Source organism: Mobula birostris, chromosome 8 (genome assembly GCF_030028105.1).
Source record: "Mobula birostris isolate sMobBir1 chromosome 8, sMobBir1.hap1, whole genome shotgun sequence".
Taxonomy (NCBI): domain Eukaryota; kingdom Metazoa; phylum Chordata; class Chondrichthyes; order Myliobatiformes; family Myliobatidae; genus Mobula; species Mobula birostris.
The window spans coordinates 101,810,168-101,827,949 of NC_092377.1; the positions used below are offsets into that span (position 1 = coordinate 101,810,168).

At 45.0% G+C, this 17,782-nt stretch overlaps 1 protein-coding gene across 2 annotated transcripts in view; it reads left to right on the top strand.

Annotated features, from left to right (window-relative positions):
- Window positions 1-17,782, top strand: part of LOC140201545 (mitogen-activated protein kinase kinase kinase 21-like) — a 155,980-nt gene that overhangs the window by 86,913 nt on the left and 51,285 nt on the right. For both annotated transcript variants that reach the window (XM_072265824.1, XM_072265826.1), the window contains exon 2: window positions 4,718-4,898. In XM_072265824.1, coding sequence (XP_072121925.1) covers window positions 4,718-4,898 — 181 coding nt within the window. The remainder of the gene's footprint in view (window positions 1-4,717; window positions 4,899-17,782) is intronic.

The window sequence follows — 17,782 nt, forward strand, 5'->3', positions numbered from 1 at the left end:
AGCTGCACTGATATGTTGGTATCAGGATAGATCCTCAGTGATATTGACACCGAGGAACTTGAAATTGCTCACTCTTTCCACTTCTGATCCCTCTATGAGGACCTGTGTGTGTTCTCTGGTCTTACCCTTTCTGAAGTTCACAATCTGTTCTTTAGTTTTATTGGTGTTGAATGCAAGGTTGTTGGTGTGAGACCATTTATCTAGACAATGTATGTCACTCTTGTACAGCCTCTCATCGCCTGAAATTCTGCCAATAATAGTTGTATCGTCAGCATACTTATAGATGGCATGTCCCTGTTTTGACTCCAAAATGAGTTTTGGTGCCCTGGGACAATTTTGCAAAATATTGAGAGCAGCACCAGAGTTCTTCTAATTATCTCATTAGCCTCAAACTGCTAATTAAATATCTTGAGATTCAACAGCAGACTGGAATGGAATGCAGATCTCCCCTGAATGGTATTGACTTTTGAGATAAGTGTTACAATACAGACCTTGTTTGCAGTTTAAACAGTGGTGAATGAGAGCAAGCAGGCCTATTGATCTGGGAAGTTTGATAAAAGGATAAAATTCTTTGGTTGTACTGTTGACAGAATATACCGTTATCTGGTGTGCTAGATAGGGCACTTCACCTTATGTATTTAGGATGACAATTCCGTGAGTTAACAGCCTTTTGAAAGCAGTGCATAGAAGACTGGGCAATTTCTTTTGTTGTTTGTGGGGTTGCTGATGGGGCAATTGCAATGTTTTCCCACCGAATGAAATGCTCATTCTATTCTATGCAAATATATACTGCTGATTGTTTTGCAGTAGAATGTCCAGAGATCAGTTCCATTCCAGGTGCACTGGTCTTGCAGTGTGGTTTTGGGGCCTTACAGCTCCAGTGATCACTTCTGCCGTTGTCTGAAAAGGGATTGCATATTCTCTCTTTGACTGCAAGGGTCTCCCCCCCCCCCCCCCCACCGCCAAGTGCTCTGGTTTTCTCCCACAGTGCAAAGAAAGATTCAAGATTGTTTAATGTCATTTCCAGTACACAAGAGAGAAGGGGAACAAAATAGTTCTCACCCTGGATCTGATGCAGCGCAAAAAAAACGATAAAGAACACAATAAATATACATACATAAGATAGCTTACATAGATTAATTGTATGTCCATAAAGTGACGCTAGGCACAGGAGTGTCTATACGGAAGGTGACTGACAGGAAATGATAAAGTAGTGATGGTTGGGGGTGTGGTGGGGTGGGTTAGTGGGTTGAGGTGTTGATCAGCCTAATGACTAATTTATACTTGTGCGGACCAGCTTAAACCATAGCCTACACAAGTGGGCTACACCATTGTGAGCTTTTATACTTGTGCATTGGTGTGTCTGCGTCACTCTGCAATTTGTGCACATCACGCATGTGCACACACCTGCCCGTGCAAGGCTTCGTGGTCATGGTAGTCTTTCTCGAGGTAAACAAGTTTAAAGCAAGCGTGTTTTCTCGTAAAAGTGAAATGTGTCCTTCATTATTTCGGAGGTCTGTAAAGCTTTATAGAAAACATTGAAGCCAGAGTTCCTTCCCTGCCCTTCAGTCGCCCAATGGGAAGCTATTGCAGTGGAGGAGGAAATGCGATGCTACCAAGCGGACCATTCACAGTTGTTGCGGTCTGCATTGCCGCGACATGTAGTTACATTTTGGGAGAGGTGCGCGTCAGTCTACGGTGTAGGGATCCGCGTAGGCACTGCGTAGGGTTCGTGGCTACGCCATACGTACGGCGTCAATTTAACACACAAGTATAAATCAGCCTTTACTGCTTGGTAAAGATATATGGATTAGGGTTAGTGAGTTGTGGTATGCTATGTTAATGCCGGAAGCATGGCAACATTTGCAAGATGTCCCCAGCACAATCTTGGAGACTGCATTGGTCATTGATGCAAAACAACGCATCTCACTGAATGATTTGGTAAGCATGTGACAAATAAAGCCAGTTTCTATGTGCTGATGTAGTCTGTTTCTTTGTTAATTGGAAGTGGCATTTAGATTCTATGTTAACATCCTTTACAGTGCAACCCAAAAGCATAACAGGGACTTGAGTACTGGAGTCAAACATTGTGGAAACAGACCCCTTGGCCTATTTGGTCCCGGCTGACCAAACTGCCTATGGAAGGCATCCCATTCCCCTTTAACCCTTCCCTATTAACGTACCTGTCTCACCTACTTCCTCTGGCAACTCGTTCCATTTACAGAGATCCTCGGGGTGAAAAAGTTGCCCCTCTGGTCCTCTCCTCTTTCACCTTGAAGCTATGCCCTTTTGTCCTTGGAAATAAGTTGAGTTCACTGCACACAGTACTAGCAATCCACCACTGCCCGTAAAGAGTTTGTATGTTCTCCCCGTGACCGCCTGGCTTTCCTCCCACACTCCAAAGACGTACCGGATAGAGGTTAAATGGGCATTGTAAATTGTTCTGTCATTTGGCTAGGGTTAAACTAGGGGATTGCTGGGCAGCACAGCTCGAAGGGCTGGAAGGACCTACTCCATGCTTTATCCCGATAAACAAATAGAGTGCCTGTCTGGGACAGGTGCAATGAAAAACTTAATTACCAAACCATTATAGGTACATAGCAGCAGCTACAAAACATTCACAAGAAAAATGAAGAACATAAATTAAACAAAGTTACACAAATAAACAGAATTGGAACAAAGGTCTTTTATTGTGTATGTGGTAATGTGAGCAAAGGCAGCGGAGAGATACTGAAGCTAGTGGATGCAGAAGTGTTTTATTCAACAAAATGAGACACATTCCAAAGAAGTACAGATTAGTGGGTTAATTGGTCATTATAGATCATCTTGTGATTAGGGCAGGCTTAAATAGGTGGGTTGTTAGATGGTGCGGCTCATTGGCCCAGAAGGGCTTGTTCTGCACTGTATCTCTAACTAAATAAAATAAAGATGAATGCTTCTGGTCAATTTGATCAGTGCAGCTTCATTGTATAAGAGAAATTGCACGTGCCCCGGGAACCTGGATTAAACTGCAGAACAAATTTCATTTATTCCTTTGTTCTCTCCAAAGAGCTGGGCCATGTTTAAAGGATATGTCACCATCCTGAAAATACATTGAGCCCAGTTTAAATACTAAAGTGACTTTTATTGCTTTGTGGAACATGGGGTTGATTCAGACTCTAGCATCTGCGGAAATGTTTATGTTCCATTTTTGTGCTAACATCAATTACATTCACTCAGTGGCCACTTTACATCTCGTTAATGCAAATACCTAATCAACCAATCATGTGGCAGCAACTCAATGCATAAAAGCATGCAGACATAGTCAAGAGGTTCAGTTGTTCAAACCAAATATCAGAATGAGAAAGAAATGTGATCTAAGTGACTTAGACAGTGGAATGCTTGTCGGTGCCTGACGGGGTGGTTTGAGTATCTTAGAAACCACTGATCTGGGATTTTCACGCACAACAGTATTTAGAATTTACAGAGATAGTGTGAGAAACATCTAGTGAGTGGCAGTTTTGTGGGCAGCGGTCAGAGGAGAATGTCTAGACTGGTTCAAGCTGACAGGAGAGTGACAGTAACTCAAATAACCACATGGAACAACAGAAGAGCATCTCTGATCGTACGCAACACATCAAACCTTGAAATGTATGGGCTGCAACAGCAGAAGACCACAGTTTGTTCCACTCCTGTACCTATTAAAGTGGCCACTGAGTGTATATTCAATATAATTTGTCTCTGTCCAGACAAATGTGCTATTTTGGATAGGGTGTAGTCAGATTTACTGTCTGTACTGGATTCAATAAAGTGATTTGTATTTGCACAGACTGTTGGTTTTTTGCATATTGGTTCTTGTCCGTCCTGTTGGGTGTGTGGTCTTTCATTGATTCTATTGTGTTTCTTCTTTTTTCTGTGATTGCCTGCAAGAAAATGAGTCTTGTTTATATATGATGACATATGAGCCATTACAGCTTGAGGCACTCCAGAAATCAGAGTTCAATTCCAGTGCTGTTTGTGAGGATTCTCTGTACGCCCCCCCCCCCCCCCCCCCCCAGAATGTGTGGATCCTCCCTCTGGCTTCTGTCCACAGTCCAAAGGTGTATCGATTGGTTGCATTGTAAATTGTCCTGTGACTAGGTTAGGGGTAATCAGGTTTGTCGAGGTTGCTCGGCAACGTGGCCCAAAGAGCCAGAAGGGTTTACTTCGCGCTACATCACTAAATACAGTACTGAGCAAAATTCTTGGGCACAATTAACAAAATTCTCTAAAGCAAAGATGCTTTCAAAAATAATAAATTGAAAAGTTTCTAAATAACAAAAGATTAGCTATATAACAAGCAGTAAACAGGAAAAAATTAAATCAAATCAATATGTGGTGTGACCATGCTTTTAAAACTGCATCAGTTCTCTTAGAGACACTTGCGCAGTTTTATAAGAAAATCTGCTGGTAGGTTGTTCCAAGCTTCTTGGAAAACTTACCACAGTTCTTCTGTGGACTTTGGATACTCAGCTTGCTTCTATCTCTGCAGGTAACCCCAGACATGCTTGATGTTGTTGTGATCTGGGCTCTGTGGAGGAGATACCATCTGAAACCATATAAAAATCTAGCATGCCTAAGACTTTTGCAAAGTACTGTAAATAAATAACATATATGTACAATGGTAATAAATTAACTTTGAGGTTGGGTATGCTCAAGCTGTTTTTTATGTCTCTTTCCCACATCCCTATCACCCTAGTTTTGTTATTGGAGAAGATTGAGAATGATGACTTGGCTAACAAAACACTGAAGATCACGGATTTTGGCTTGGCCAGGGAGTGGCATAAAACAACAAAAATGAGTGCTGCAGGAACCTATGCTTGGATGGCACCAGAAGTTATCAAATCGTCTTTGTTTTCCAAAGGCAGTGATGTCTGGAGGTAGGGAAGGTCTTCAATTAACATTGTGCTATGTTGTTATTGTGCTCCAATTGCAAAGTACTTTTAAGATAGTTGTTTACTTTAAGATATTGGAGCAGAATTAGGCCACTTGGCCATTCCATCATGGCTGATTTATTATCCCTCTCAACCCCACTCTCCGGCCTTCTCCCCTAGCTTCTTTAATCAAGAACTTTTCAACCTCTGTATTAAATATACCCAGTGACTTGGCCTCCACAGATATTTACCTCCCTTTATGATTAAGCTAATATGGTTTCAGAGCTAAAGTCCTCTTCCACACAATGTCCCTTTATGCCCCTCTTCTTTTCCTAGCCCTTGTCTTTCCCCTCTTGCCTTCCCCCTCTTGCACACCCTGCTCAGTGTCTGTTGTCCTGCCGTGTATTAGCTCTTGAATGCATTTCAGCAGTCAGTGCCAGAGCACTCCCAGCACGAGGTGGATTGAATCGCCTGCCGAGGTTGCATGAAATTTGTTTACCTCCTCAGATGTTTGGAAAGTAAGAGGTGATCAGAAGGTATTGGATAGATGAGAATTATTTCCTGGGCTCAATTTCTACGTTCCCTCTAATTTTCCCTTCCTTCAACCCCCTTTCTCATTCATACATAGCACACTTTCCCTCTGTCAGTCTCCACCTCCTTGATATTCTTGTTCTCCCCATCGTATTCCCTTGCAGTATGCAGGCCATTTGCTTTTTCCGGTTAAATCTTGCCAAGTACAGAAGTAGACTTTTGAGGATTATTATAGCTTCTCAGATAGGCTTAATGAGGGCAGGGACATCGTCAGCCATTACCTGGTGCTTTTAAAGCTTCAGTAATTTTCAGTTTCTTAAATGCTTCCCAAAAAATCATGGCCATTCGCACTTTGGTCCAAGTATGTGCAAGTTGTGATCCTAACCAAGTCGCACACAGATCCAGTCGCAGTCTAGACTGGTAAAGCAGCATCTTTCCACCAACATAAAAGTTGCTGGCCAGGCAGCATCTCTAGGAAGAGGTGCAGTCGACGTTTCAGGCCGAGACCCTTCGTCAGGACTAACTGAAGGAAGAGTGAGTAAGGGATTTGAAAGTTGGAGGGGGAGGGGGAGATCCAAAATGATAGGAGAAGACAGGAGGGGGAGGGATGGAGCCAAGAGCTGGACAGGTGATAGGCAAAAGGGATACGAGAGGATCATGGGACAGGAGGTCCGGGAAGAAAGACAAGGGGGGGGGACCCAGAGGATGGGCAAGGGGTATAGTGAGAGGGACAGAGGGAGAAAAAGGAGAGTGAGAGAAAGAACGTGTGTATAAAAATAAGTAACAGATGGGGTACGAGGGGGAGGTGGGGCACTAGCGGAAGTTAGAGAAGTCGATGTTCATGCCATCAGGTTGGAGGCTACCCAGACGGAATATAAGGTGTTGTTCCTCCAACCCGAGTGTGGCTTCATCTTTACAGTAGGGGAGGCCGTGGATAGACATGTCAGAATGGGAATGGGATGAGGAATTAAAATGTGTGGCCACTGGGAGATCCTGCTTTCTGTGGCGGACAGAGCATAGGTGTTCAGTAAAGCGGTCTCCCAGTCTGCGTCGGGTCTCGCCAATATATAAAAGGCCACATCGGGAGCACTGAACGCAGTATATCACCCCAGCCGACTCACAGGTGAAGCGTTGCCTCACCTGGAAGGACTGTTTGGGGCCCTGAATGGTGGCAAGGGAGGAAGTGTAAGGGCATGTGTAGCACTTGTTCCGCTTACACGGGTAAGTGCCAGGAGGAAGATCAGTGGGGAGGGATGGGGGGGGGGATGAATGGACAAGGGAGTCATGTAGGGAGCGATCCCTGCGGAATGCAGGGGCGGGGAGGGAAAGATGTGCTTAGTGGTGGGATCCCGTTGGAGGTGGCGGAAGTTACGGAGAATAATATGTTGGACCCGGAGGCTGGTGGGGTGGTAGGTGAGGACCAGGGGAACCCTATTCCTAGTGGGGTGGCGGGAGAATGGAGTGAGAGCAGATGTACGTGAAATGGGGGAGATGCGTTTAAGAACAGAGTTGATAGTGGAGGAAGGGAAGCCCCTTTCTTTAAAAAAGGAAGACATCTCCCTCGTCCTAGAATGAAAAGCCTCATCCTGAGAGCAGATGCGGCGGAGTAGAGAGCAGATATTCCGTCTGGGTAGCCTCCAACCTGATGGCATGAACATCGACTTCTCTAACTTCCACTAATGCCCCACCTCCCCCTCGTACCCTATCTGTTACTTATTTTTATACACGCATTCTTTCTCTCACTCTCCTTTTTCTCCCTCTGTCCCTCTGAATATACCCCTTGCCCATCCTCTGGGTCCCCCCCCCCCCCCGGTCTTCCCGGACCCGGACCTCCTGTCCCATGATCCTCTCGTATCCCTTTTGCCTATCACCTGTCCAGCTCTTGGCTCCATCCCTCCCCTTCCTGTCTTCTCCTATCATTTTGGATCTCTCCCTCCCCCTCCAACTTTCAAATCCCTTACTCACTCTTCCTTCAGTTAGTCCTGACAAAGGGTCTCAGCCCGAAACGTCGACTGCACCTCTTCCTAGAGATGCTGCCTGGCCTGCTGCGTTCACCAGCAACTTTTATGTGTGTTGCTTGAATTTCCAGCATCTGCAGAATTCCTGTTCTTTCCACCAACCACAGTTTTCCTCATTGCATTATTGCACCCCACTCCTGACAAATTGGGTTAAGGAGGTCTACAGACCTTTGACTGCAGAGCCACGATCATTCTAGTTTCAGTCAGTGAGCCACACTATGGAGATACTGAATGTTATTTTCATACTTGGAAGATGAGTGCAATGTCATAATTGATTCCTTAATAGAATTCCATTCCTGAATGGATCTTGAACATTTGGATGCCAAAGGTTCTCTACCAATCCTGCCTCCAGCCCTCCCAGCAATTGAGGTCCATGGCCATATCCTGTTCAATGTGAGTTTCCCGTATCTCAGAAGCTGCCCCATTGAGTGAATAATTGTACCAGTGGGGTTTATAACTGTCTGTCCAAAAGCGTATTTGAAGACCAAGACCTAAGACCTAGTACAAAGCTCAAAGGCTGTGATCCCAACCTTCTGTAGTCATCGGAGATGTGGAAAACGTACAGACGGGGTACAGTGATGCAGTGGTAGTGATGCTGTCTCAGAGCTCAAGGAGGAGATGAAAGAGATGTGCAAGTAGGGTTGTGCATGGGGTGAGTTGATGGGCACCTGAGAGACCTAACAGGGAAGCTGCTATTGATTTGCTGAGTCCAGAGGTCAAAGACCAAAGTTGGCGAGTCAGGATGCAGAGGCCTCAAGGTTGAAGCACTGTGTCATCTTGTAACTGTGGTTGGAGGCCCAGTGGCTGAGGGTCTATGGCCAAGGACAAAAAGCTGGAGGCCCAGGGGTGGCCTGTTCTGGGGTTGGAGGCCTGACAATGTGTCTGTCTGGGAGAGTGGGAAAGCAACTTGTTTTCATATTGTTAGTTCGTTTTGTTGTTATTGGTGCTTGTGTTGTTCTGCTGAACATTATGGGACACACTTGCAGGCTGTCTCCAGCACAGCCTTAGCTTGTGTGATTGTTAAGGCAAACAACATATTTCACTGTATATTTCAATGCACGTATAAATAATTTGAATCTGAATACCCCCTATCTAGACTTAAGGAAACAGGAAATGTAATGAGGAATTTTAAAGCCCTGAAGACGTACCGCCAATGTTGCCTCTGTGAAATCTTCTTCTAAGTCCATTATTAAGATAGGCAAATCAATGCTAGCATCATCTTCCAGGCCAACATCTCCAACACCTGGGTTCTGATAGCACTCAACCAGCCTAGATTGGCAGGCACCAACTCCCACACATCAGATACCACACTGCTGAAATGTTCCATAATGGCTAGCAATATCTGACAGCTCAGAGAAAGTAATAAAAGGCTTCATGAATGTCCTGAAAGCCTCAGTGAAGATATGTTACAAGCTGATTAACTTGTGGAGGGCCGGGATGGCAAATTGGAAGGCACTGTATACACTGTCTTTCTAACAGAAACGCCAAGAGACCATGTGAAACAATAAAAAGACTTTGCAGTTATCCTATGATAAGTGGGCTGTTTCTTCTGGGAGAACCTCAGACCATAGGTCACTGGGCTACTTGAGAATTGCAACCCTCTCTCCGGAGCTCGTCCACCAGCTTGGCTCATTTGCTACTCTGCCAACAGCCACTTGACTCAGTGGTGAAAAGACCACCTTTATTAAGCAATTCATGTCTAGGATTGGAATGATTTGGTGTTCAAACAAACAGGAATGGTGTGATGTTCCAGTTAAAGGAACCACGATTTGAGCGAATGCTTGTAAATAGTGTAAATACTACCCGTACACAGCTATCGGTAGCCCAGAAAGGCCAGATCGTATATGAGCATAAAATTCTGAAGTATATTTGCCAATTTTCAACTTTTATCGAACAGTTAACAGAGAAAGAAAAAGAAAGTGAAAAGGGCCCATTACAGTTAAACCAATCTAAATGCACACATAAAGATTGGAGCTCATTTCTGTAGTAGCTGAGTGTATCACTTACTCACAGCACTGAATTCTCATCACCAGCCGCAGGTAGAACTTCCCTTCTTGGAATCCACTGCTTGGCGAAGCACTCCTTGCAAAAGGGTCTCCCCACGGATGTCTCCCCAATGCTCTTCTCTCCACACCCCCCGCCAGAAGATCCCAAGCCAGACTACTGTCTTTCAGAAATCCCTTCTTGCCCAGCTGTCCAGAGCCTTCTCTCCCATCCCACAATCCTGATTGGCTGACACAACATTCCTAGGTTGGACAGCATGGGTCCTTATCTTTAGCTGAAGCCAAAACATCCTCAGCAGCAGGACATGCAGCTTTCACAGAAAACTGCGAAAGTAAAATATCTCACAGCATAGCAGTAGAAATCTTAACCAGGGCATGACATTCTCCTGCCACCAAAAATAGTCACGTCCTCATGACTTTGGAATTCATTAAACAATTATTAATAACACAGTATTCAAATGAATTTCATGATTTCAGGACCTCCAATCCATTTGTAAATGGTAGTAACATTCTTGTTTCCCTGGTACATCATATTCCAGTCGATCTGGGGGTTTCCTGACTCTGAGACTGTGACTGTTCCTATTTACTTGGGGGATGCATCTCCCTGTCTATCACTCGCACCTTCCTGTGACTAACGTCTCCTGGCTGAACCCAGTTTCATCCCCAATTATATTGGAGCCCAATTTTCTCTCGCTGTCTGTTATCACGCCAGCTTGTCCACCCATTACATCTGGGTCAGGGCTGGGAGATTCAGAAATCTCTTCATCAATTCTTGGGGAGTTTGCATAAGGTAAAGCATACCACACTCCCATTTCCTCATCCTCTGAGTCTGTAGTGTATTCATAGAAACATAGAAAACCTACAGCACAATACAAGCCCTTCAGTCCACAATGCTATGCTGAACATGTACTTTAGAAATTACCTCGGGTTACCCATAGCTCTCTATTTTTCTAAGTCTCATGTACCTATCCAGGAGTCTCTTAAAAGACCCTATTGTATCTGCCTCCACCACCATTGCTGGCAGCCCATTCCACGCATTCACCACTCTCTGTGTGGGGAAAAAAAACTTACCCCTGACATCTCCTGTGTACCTACTTCCAAGCACCTTAAGACTGTGCCCTCTCATGTTAGCCATTTCAGCCCTGGGGAAAAAGCCACTGACTATCCACACGATCAATGCCTCTCATCATCTTATACACCTCTATCAAGTCACCTCTCATCCTCCGTCACTCCAAGGAGAAAAGGCTGAGTTCACTTAACCTATTCTCGTGAGGTATGCTCATCAATCCAATCCAGGCAACATCGTTGTAAATCTCCTCTGCACCCTTTCTATGGTTTCCGCATCCTTCCTTTAGTGAGGTGACCAGAACTGAGCGCAGTACTCCAAGTGGGGTCTGACCAGGGTCCTTTATAGCTGTAACATTACCTCTCGGCTCTTGAACTCAATCCCACGGTTGATGAAGGCCAATATGCCATATGCCTCCTTAACAACACAGTCAACCTGCTCAGCACTCAGCAGCTTTGAGTGTCCTATGGACTTGGAACCCAAGATCTCTCTGATCCTCCATACTGCCAGCAGTCTTACCATTAAAACTATATTCTACCATCATATTTGACCTACCAAAATGAACAACCTCACACTTATCTGGGTTGAACTGAATCTGCCACTTCTCAGCCCAGTTTTTGCATCCTATGGATTCCCACTGTAACCTCTTTGACAGCCCTCCTCACTATCCACAACACCCCCAACCTTTGTGTCATCAGCAAATTTACTAACCATCCCTCCACTTCCTCATCTAGGTCATTTATAAAAATCACAAAGAGAAGAGGTCCCAGAACAGATCCCTGAGGCACACCGCTGGTCACCGACTTCCATGCAGAATATGACCCATCTACAACCACTCTTTGCCTTCTGTGAGCAAGCCAGTTCTGGATCCACAAAGCAATGTTCCCTTGGATCCCATGCCTCCTTACTTTCTCAATAAGCTTTGCATGGGGTACCTTATCAAATGCCTTGCTGAAATCCATATACACTACATCTACTGCTCTACCTTCAGTGTGTTTAGTTGCATCCTCAAAAAATTCAATCAGGCTTGTAGGGCATGACCTGCCTTTGACAAAGCCATGCTGACTATTCCTAATCATATTATGCCTCTAAATGTTCATAAGTCCTGCCTGTAAGGATCTTCTCCATCAACTGAAGGTAAGACTCACTGTTCTATAATTTCCTGGGCTATCTCTACTCCCTCTCTTGGATAAGGGAACAATATCTGCAACCCTCCAATCCTCCAGAATCTCTCCCGTCCCTATTGATGATGCAAAGATCATTGCCAGAGGCTCAACAATCTCCTCCCTTGCCTCCCACAGTGGCCTGGGGTACATCTCATCCGGTCCCAGTGACTTATCCAACTTGATGCTTTCCAAAAGCTCCAGCACGTCCTCTTTCTTAATGTCTATATGCTCAAGCTTTTCAATCTGCTGTAAGTCATCCCTACAATCACCAAGGTCCTTTTCCGTAGTGAATACTGAAGCAAAGTATTCATTAAGTACCTCTGCTACCTTCTCCGGTTCCGTACACACTTTTCCACTGTCAGACTTGATTGGTCCGATTCTCTCATATCTTGTCCTCTTGCTCTTCACATACTTGTAGAGTGCCTTGGGGTCTTCCTTAATCCTGTCTGCCAAGGCCTTCTCATGGCCCCTTCTGGCTCTCCTAATTTCATTCTTAAGCTCCTTTCTGCTAGCCTTATAATTTTCTAGATCTCTATCATTACCTAGTTTTTTGAACCTTTCATAAGCTTTTCTTTTCTTGACTAGATTTTCAACTCCTTTGTACACCACAGTTCCTGTACCCTACCATCCTTTCCCTGTTTCATTGGAACGTACCTGTGCAGAACACCACACAAATATCCCCTGAATATTTGCCACATTTCTGCAGTACATTTCCCTGAGAACGTCTGTTTCCAATTTATGCTTCCAAGTTCCTGCCTTTATAGCTTCATATTTCCCCTTACTCCAATTAAACACTTTCCTAACTTGTCTGTTCCTATCCTTCTCCATTGCTATGGTAAAGGAGATAGAATTGTGATCATTATCTCCAAAATGCTCTCCCACTGAGAGACCTGACACCTGACCAGGTTCATTTCCCAATACCAGATCAAGTACAGCCTCTCCTCTTGTAGGCTTATCTACATATTTTATCCAGAAACCTTCCTGAACACACCTAACAAACTCCACCCCATCTAAACCCCTTGCTCTAGGGAGATGCCAATCAATATTTGGGAAATAAAAATCTCCCGCCACGGCAACCCTGTTATTATTAGATTAGATTACGAAGACACTCAGTCCTCATTTATTGTCATTTAGAAATGCATGCATTAAAAAATGATACAATGTTCCTCCAGAATGATATCACAAGAAAAACAGGACAAACCAAGACTAAAACTGACAAAACCACATAATTATAACATATAGTTACAACAGTGCAAAGCAATACCATAATTTGATAAAAGAGCAGATCATGGGCACGGTAAAAAGAAGTCTCAAAGTCCCGATCGACTCATCATCTAATGCAGGCGGCAGAAGGGAGAAACTCTCCCTGCCATGAACCTCTAAGTGCCGCCAACTTGCCGATGCATTGGAAGCGCCCGACCGCAGCCGACTGTGAGTCTGTCCAAAAGCTTCGAGCCTCCGACCAGCCTCTGCCGAGCGCTTTGACCCTGCCCCGGCCACTGAGCAACAAGCAAAGCTGAGGACTCGGGGCCTTCTCCGGAGATACTGGATCACACAGTAGCAGCAGCAGCGAAGCAGGCATTTCAGAAGTTTCACCAGATGTTCCTCCATGCTGTCACATCTGTCACCATCAAATCAGGATTGTGCACGGCACCCTATTTGACAAATAACAGACATCACCACTGGAGTGGCCACTGCAAGCTGCGTCGTGCCGCCATCTTCTCCTCCCACATGTTACACCTTTCCAGAATCTGTCTTCCTATCTGCTCCTCGATGTCCCTGTTACTATTGGGTGGTTTATAAAAAAAACAACCAGTTGAGTTATTGACCCCTTCGAACTTCCACCCAGAGACTCAGTAGACAATCCTTCCATGACATCCTCCTTTTCTGCAGTTGTGACACTATCTCTGATCAGCTGTGCCACGCCCCCACCTCTTTTGCCTCCCTCCCTGTACTTTCTGAAACATCTAAATCCTGGCACTCCAAGTAGCCATTCCTTCTCCTGAGCCATCCAAGTCTCTATCATGGCCACATTTAGTGGCTGGACCCTCTTCAGGTCTTTCTGCTGAAATCACACTCTTGTCAGCGGGTTGCCTTTCTGTTCTCCTCCTTCTGTGTGAGTCCTGCTCGGTGTAGGTGCCGTGTCAAGCTGTGGGTCCACATGATTCCGATGGAGAATTTTGACAGGACCATTCCCATTCTCTGACTTCACCTGGAAAACTTGTCAAATTTATCATCTGGCTCTCCACTTTGTAAGGTATAGACATCCAGTGGTTGGCCAACTTATGCTTTCTTGGCAGCCCCAAATTTCTTATAAAAACTCTGTCTCCAGGCTTCACTTGGGAGAACCTAATCTTTTGATCATATCTCCTCTTGTTTCTTTGGTCTTGCTTTGTAGCAGAAACTGCTGCTAGCTCATAAGCTCTGCAGTTCTTACCTCATGTCAGACGCATGCTTGAGATATCTCTTCTGCGTCAAGTCTTCACCGCAGGCTCCAAAACAGAGATCTACAGGTAATCGTACTTCATGTCTGAACATCAAATAGAATGGCGAGTAGCCAGTAGCTTCATTCTGTGTATAGTTATAGCAGTGTATCAAATGCCCAATATGCTGACTCTCCTTGTTCTTTTTGTTGGCATCCAGGGTTCCAAGCATGTCTAGTAATGTCCAGTTGAACCTTTCAGGCGGAGGATCACCCTGAGGGTGATATGGCGTGGTCCTCGTCTTCTCGACTCCAAGCATGCCCAGTAACTCCTGACTCTCAGAATTCCTTTCCTGATCACTGTATCCTTCTTGGGAGGCCATAATGAACAAAATACTTCTCCCATAACACTTTGGCAACTGTGGATGCTCTCTGATCCTTTGTGGGGAAGGCCTGAACATATCTGGTGTGGTGATGAGTGATGACCAAGACATTTGCGGTGTTGTTGGAATCAGCCTCTTTGGAGAAGAAATCCATACACACTAAATCAAGTGGTCCTGTACTTGTAAATGAGATAATGGAGCAACTGGCATAGGCAGCGTCTTCTGAATATATTGGATGCACAACTTAACAGTACTCTTCAACCTCAGGCTTCAGTCGGGGCTAATAGAACCAGTCTTGGACCAATCCCTAGGTCTTGTCAAACCCCAAATGACCTGCGTCATCATGAAATGACCAGTCCAATCCTTCGGCACTTCTCAGGTGAAACCAACTGGGAATGCCGAGGTCTGTATGGAGGAGACGTGACCCTGTATAAAACTCCGTTCCTCAGTTCCAGTTTATCTCATTACCTCATCAGTAAGGGTATGGTAGGGTGTTTTGTCTTCTCAGCTTGGGCCCTTTGACAATCGATGACCAAATAGCACCTATACAAGGGTCATCTCGCTGGGCTGCTGCCAGTTCCACAGGACTCAAGGCAGGCAACTGCTTTGTTTTCAAAGCAGTCAGGTTGCAATATGCTTATGGAATGTTCCAACTAGAAGCTCCCAAATGATCCACAGCTCTATCACACCTTGACCTTGCCTCTGATTTCCATACTATGGAAAACTGGCACATTGCTTTAACACCAGAGGCAGGAGCGGACTCCCTCTCTCCATCAATTTCCAGCAGCTCATGCGAACATTGGAACAATGCATCCACATCAATGTTCCGACTCCCTGGCTGATATTTCTGGTTGACATCATAAGCAGACAATGCTGCCAACCAGCGATGACCTGTGGTATCCAACTTCACCAAGGTCAGCATATAAGTGAGTGGATTGTTGTCAGTCCTCACCTCAAATTTGGCACCATATAGACTTAACCTATCCACCACTGCCCATTTCAATGCCAGAAACTCCAATTTGAGTGTAGGGTAGTTGTGCTCAATTGGTGACAGACTCCAGCTAACTAAAGCAACAAGTCTCAACCCTTTACCTTGGTCCTGATAATAGAACATCACCTAAGGCCTCACGGCTAGTGTCTGTATGCGGTACATATGGCAAATGGAAGTTTGCAAAGGCAAGCAAAGGTGCTTTAGTCAGCAACTCTTTCAGCAGCTGAAAAGCCTTGTCACACTTTGCATCCTATCTTTCCCCGAAAGGTTCCGAAGGGCTAAGATAAACCTTGCCTCCTTTCCCTTCCTTTCCCAAGAGACGGTAAGCACACAGAAGCTGATGCAAAGGGTGGTTTTCTCTGGAGTAGTCCTTCGTGAATCTCGGGTAGTACCCACAGAATCTCGATGAATGAATGTAGGGCACTCACATTCTTGGTCCTTGGGCACGTGGTCACCGCCTCTATCTTGGATGGATCCGTAGCCACTCCATCCTGTGAGGCTACATGTTTGACATAGTTGACTGACGTCTTACAGAACTGGCACTTGTCCAGTGACAGTTTTAACCCTTCCACTTTCAGGTGGACTAGCACCTTCAGTAGCCTCGTCTCATCGTTCTCCAGGGTGGACCCGAACACTATGAGATCTTCCAAGTGCACAGGTACCTCAAGCAATTTCATGTCTCCAACAATCTTTTTCATGACATGTTGAAAAATTGCCAGTGCTCCTGAGATGCCCTGGGGCATTCTTTAAAATTGAAAGAATCCAAGTGGACATATGAATGCTGTCTTCCCTTTGTCAGCTTCTCTCATGGGTATCTGATAATATTCACTCCTTAGATCCAACACACTGAACCAATTTGCTCCATTCAGGCAGGCCAGAGCATCCTTGATCCGTGGAGCAGTATACTGGTCAAGGACTGTATGTTGGTTCAGTGTCCAATAGTCAATACACATTTGTATCTTCCCATTCTTCTTCCTCACCACCACTATGAGTGACACATAGAGACTTCTTGACACAATGACAATTCCAGCTTCCTTCAGTTTCAGTAGGTGATGCTGGACATGTTCCATCTCCGCTGCTGCTAACCATCAAGACCTCTCTCTGAAAGGGGTGTCTTCGGTCACTCTAATAGTGTGTCGAGTACTCGTGAAGCAATGTGCATCGACCTCATCAGTAGAAAACACACATCTTCGAGCTTCAACATGTTCTCAGTTGGTCTTGTTTTTCATTCTTCAGGTACCAGGGAGTCACCAAAGTTGAATTACTTTGCGGTTAACTTTCCCAATCCAGGGAACCCCCCGTTTATCACTGGTAAACTAGACATCACCCTTACAGGGAAAAGATGTGCCATCAGCATCCCACATCTGGGGGTAATCTATCTATCTATCCCCCCCTCTCTCCCGCCCTCCCTCCCTCGTTCCTGACAATCACTGTCATTCTGTTTACATGGACAGCCGAAGATTTCTGCAGTTCAGCTCTGAACCACCACTCTAGCAGGTAACTCCACCCTCAGCCTACAACAACGGGCCCACCGCAGGTACAGCTTAACATTGATCAACCAGTGATGTAATAGCCTAAACCAGCTCAGAATTTAAATCAACCTCTGAAGGACCTATTAGACCTTTTACATCAGACAACTCCTTTCCCTCACTTTGCAGAAACGAGAACAACTTGTCTTTAAAGTCTGCACCCCCAGCGTCTCATCCCCTCCTTCTCTAGCAATCTCAATCCCCGCAGCATCCATAATGAGCTACCTTAATTACGAAACACCTCACTTGCCCCAACTGCTAGTTCAAACACTGGCTTAAACACACAAATAAACCACTTAATCAATCTTTAAATAGCAATCATACAGCAAACAAAATCCCAGACGGACTCCACACAGATGCAACGCTCTCACCAGAACTTGTACACCAACTTGGCTCGTTACCTGACTCTGCTAACAGCCAGGGGACTCAGCGGTGAGAGGGCCACCTTTCATAAGCAATACCCGTCTAGGGTCGGGATGATTTGAGGTTCAACCAGACAGGAATGTTGTGATGTTCTAATTAAAGGCACCTTGATTTGAGCGAATGTTGTGTAAATACTGCCTGTACACAGTTATCGGTAGCCTAGAGATGCCAGATCATATATGAGCATAAAATTCTGAAGAAAGTATATTTGCCAATTTTCAACTTTTATCGAACAATTAACAGAGAAAGAAAATGAAAGTGAAAAGGGCCCATTACATTTAAACCAATCTAAATGTACACATAAAGATTGGAGCTCATTTCTGTAGTAGCTGGGTGTATCTGTCCTTCAGAAATCCCT